The sequence below is a fragment of the Aquarana catesbeiana genome, linkage group LG01 (assembly GCF_042186555.1).
Source record: "Aquarana catesbeiana isolate 2022-GZ linkage group LG01, ASM4218655v1, whole genome shotgun sequence".
Classification (NCBI taxonomy): domain Eukaryota; kingdom Metazoa; phylum Chordata; class Amphibia; order Anura; family Ranidae; genus Aquarana; species Aquarana catesbeiana.
In genome coordinates this window covers 559,738,916-559,742,444 of record NC_133324.1, presented here as the reverse complement: position 1 = coordinate 559,742,444, position 3,529 = coordinate 559,738,916, and the positions used below count along the sequence as shown (strand labels likewise).

At 38.6% G+C, this 3,529-nt stretch overlaps 1 protein-coding gene across 1 annotated transcript; it reads left to right on the top strand.

Annotated features, from left to right (window-relative positions):
• The first annotated feature begins 1,933 nt into the window (after positions 1-1,933).
• LOC141126851 (olfactory receptor 13G1-like) lies at positions 1,934-2,872 on the top strand. The gene has a single exon (XM_073612861.1). The coding sequence runs from the start codon at positions 1,940-1,942 to the stop codon at positions 2,870-2,872; it is 933 nt and encodes a 310-aa protein (XP_073468962.1). The 5' UTR covers positions 1,934-1,939.
• The last annotated feature ends 657 nt before the right edge of the window (positions 2,873-3,529 follow it).

Here is a 3,529-nt window from a genome sequence, read left to right as displayed (position 1 = left end):
CCTAAATTTACCTACCACTTTTGAAACATACTAACTTGGATACCAAAAACTCTTTTTTAAAACTCTCACTCAGCTATTGACCGCTTCCCTCTAGGGGCACGCAAGCCTCCTGATAAAAACTATCTACATTCACTAAGACCCATCTTACAGGTAGAGCTGGCAATGGCAGACTTCCATGGATCATTTTTTGGCTACCCATCTGCTGACTGTGAGCTGGTTATTCAACCCCGATATCAGCAACTCAGCATCCATGCTGTAAGCTGCTATTCTAAACTCGCTTAAAGCCCTTTAATTGTTCCCCCTCAGGGGCCCAAAAGCACCGTACCCACTCACCTCTTCTATGCTGAGTACTATTTCAGTATGGAAGGCATGAGGTAGCTGTCATCCACAGGTTCCCAACTGCCTTTTCCCAGCCATCTCCCTCTGGAGAAATAGAACTTCAACTCTTACCAAAAAAAAAATAAATGAAATACAGCGGTGAAGCACTGTTTTCATATGCAGAGCATACATGTGTGAAAAGAATTATCCACCTTAGCAGAACCTGTCAGTTGAAAGGTTTTAGTAAAATATGAGAAAAAGCTTAGACCATCAAGGCTAACCCAACAATAAAAAAAGTGTCAAACATGTCTTGAAAGAAGAGCTGGGTAAGCCAGTTCAGTTGTGAATGGGTGTTGTGTGCTCCTGAGAAGTACAGTTCTCTACAGTCTTTTCCTTGTAACCCCTTGTTTCCTATATTGCATGCAACCTGCAGCTATTTCTTCCAAATATAGCATAGCTCTCACAGAAGTTCGCTATGCACCAATCTCTAGGTTGGCATGCATTAAAGGCATCGCCAGCACTTTACATTTGTCCAGTACAATACATAACAATTCAGTTTAACCTGTAGTTTACAACTCTGTGGCAGCAGTTTTTAACTGAATTTATACTGAAATATTCATTTTCAGGTAGATGTATTTAAGGCACTTAGTATTTCTCAGGTCCAGTGATCTGTAGGGTATAAGTAGGTTAAAAATTATGCACAGAGAACACAAACACGAAAGTTACCATTTTTTAAATGTTTAGCAAATATTTAAATGCATAAATATGTATTTTTTATAGCCTTGCATGGGATATCCCACAAAGATGCTTTACATGCTGCTGGGGCATTTTAAAGGTCTCAAAGCTGAAGAGCATGCACTCTCCTCTCACCGCCCATTTACATATCCTCTTCTCACCGTAGATAGTGACAATAAAGTACCGGTATACTTCAAATGTAGACTCAGTTCCCAACTTGTCCAGTGTTTATCCTTTCTTGTAGTCTGCAGTGCACACTCAGAAGCCTGTATTCTCACACACAAGCGTGCACAACATCACACACAATGTGCACACTTGCCACCTGCACTTGGGATGGCCAATATTTTTTTTACTAAATTCTTTAAAATAAACAACTTAATGAATTTACTCATTGAAAGTAAAAATGCAAAACAGATATTTTCTTACATAAGGTGTTACAGCACTTTTTCCCCCCACATACAAATATTAGACCACCAAGGAAAAGCACACTGTCTTCATAGTTAGCACTTCTGATTATGGTGGGAGCTAAGATGACTTGGTGTTTGCTAACAGTGATTTGATACATATATTGTATGTACATGACAATTAACATTTATACCAGTGCATGCTACCAAAGATGTCTCTAGAGATCTAGATGCATCTATTTGCATGTTCTGCCATACAAAGCACCTACCCCTCATCAGTTTATCCGTATCCTCAATGCAACACACTGCAGATGGAAATGACCATCAGTCATGTATCCTTTTCATGTTTGTTTTTTTCTCTGTTCTTGAACGTGTAAGAAATCAAATAGGATATAATTGTTTGTAAATTCTTTTAAATTCTGGGTTAATATATGGCCTATATGTTTACTTGTGTTTTACAGGAATAAATCTTGTCATCCAAAATGAATCAAACATCCTTCATGCAGTTCCTTTTGGTAGGGCTCTCCCACTACCCAAATCTCCAACCTCTTTTCTTTACCATATTCTTACTGATTTACATAATGGCATTCGTTGGAAATATATTGATATCAATTGTTATAAGTTCAGATTCTCGTCTTCACACTCCAATGTATTTCTTTCTTATTAATCTTTCCATACTGGACATTTGTTGCACAACGGCTGCTATCCCCAAGATGCTCCAGATACTTGTGATAGATAAGAAGACCATCTCATATTCTGGCTGTATCTCCCAGTTATATCTATTCACTGCTGCTTTAAGTACTGAACTGATTCTTCTGACAGTTATGGCATATGACAGGTATGTGGCAATATGCTTCCCTTTAAGGTACAAAACAATAATGAGCAGGACAGCATGTGTATGTCTGGCAGGAGCTGCTTGGATCCTTGGCTCTGTGAACTCAATGACTCATACATGCCTCATATTGAAACTCAGCTTTAGAGAGCAAAACATCATTGACCATTTTTTCTGTGAAATTCCTCCAGTTTTAAAGTTGGCAAATTCTGACACATATGTTAATGATATTGTTATTGTAGCATCCGATGTTCTGCTGGGAATGATATGTTTTATTCTCACTGTTATTTCCTATACATACATCATTTCCACTATTATGAAAATTCGTTCTGCTGAGAAAAAAAAGAAGGCCTTCTCAACCTGCGCCTCCCACCTTACTGTAGTGACTATCTTTTATGGTGGAGTCATCTACACCTATGTACGGCCTGCCTTCAGCAACCAGTTAGAAGCTGATAAAGTTGTATCGGCTTTGTATGCCATTGCATCTCCAGTGTTAAATCCCGTTATATATAGCCTCAGGAACAAGGAGGTGATTAATGCCATTAATAAGACATTTTGCAAAAAGACAGTTTTTCAAAAGTGACTCACTGTGCATCAGTCTCTTCAGCTATTTCAGGAACTATTGTGAGTTTGGCCAGTGTATTCACAACATATGATAATTTTCTTAAAAAATAAAATGTGTGTTGGCAGCAGATATGGGACTAACTTATATTTGAGAAAAGTATTTTGCCTGATAAAAAAATGATTGCCAGAGGCTGCCTCCTGTTGATGGGCAGCAGATTCTTACACACCTTATAGGCCCACAAAAGGTGAGGGAAAGTATGTGTGGGGAGAAGAAGATTTATGTGCAAATACATACATATAAGGCAGATACCTGTTTACTACATTCTAGTTAGTACAGTTGTTATGCCCCTCACTACACGTGACTGAGGTGTATTTGGGCACACTGTTAACTCCTCTCATACCAATGCATTCCAGTAGGCGTAGAATCCTTTTGAACTTTTATTGATACAAGATAGAGTAAAACTGTAACAGATACAGACAAAATGCAATTAATAAGGATCATACAATTAGTGCCTCCCTATCTATCTAGCTAAAGACACAATTAGTAAACATACCGAAGATGGATCCGGATGGCTAGTGTAGAGCTTAGCAGCAGATGTACTTGCTTCATAGAAAAGAGAGGAAATGGCTGGAGGAAGCTGATGCAAGGCCTGATGGGATTGAAAGTAGGGAGGCT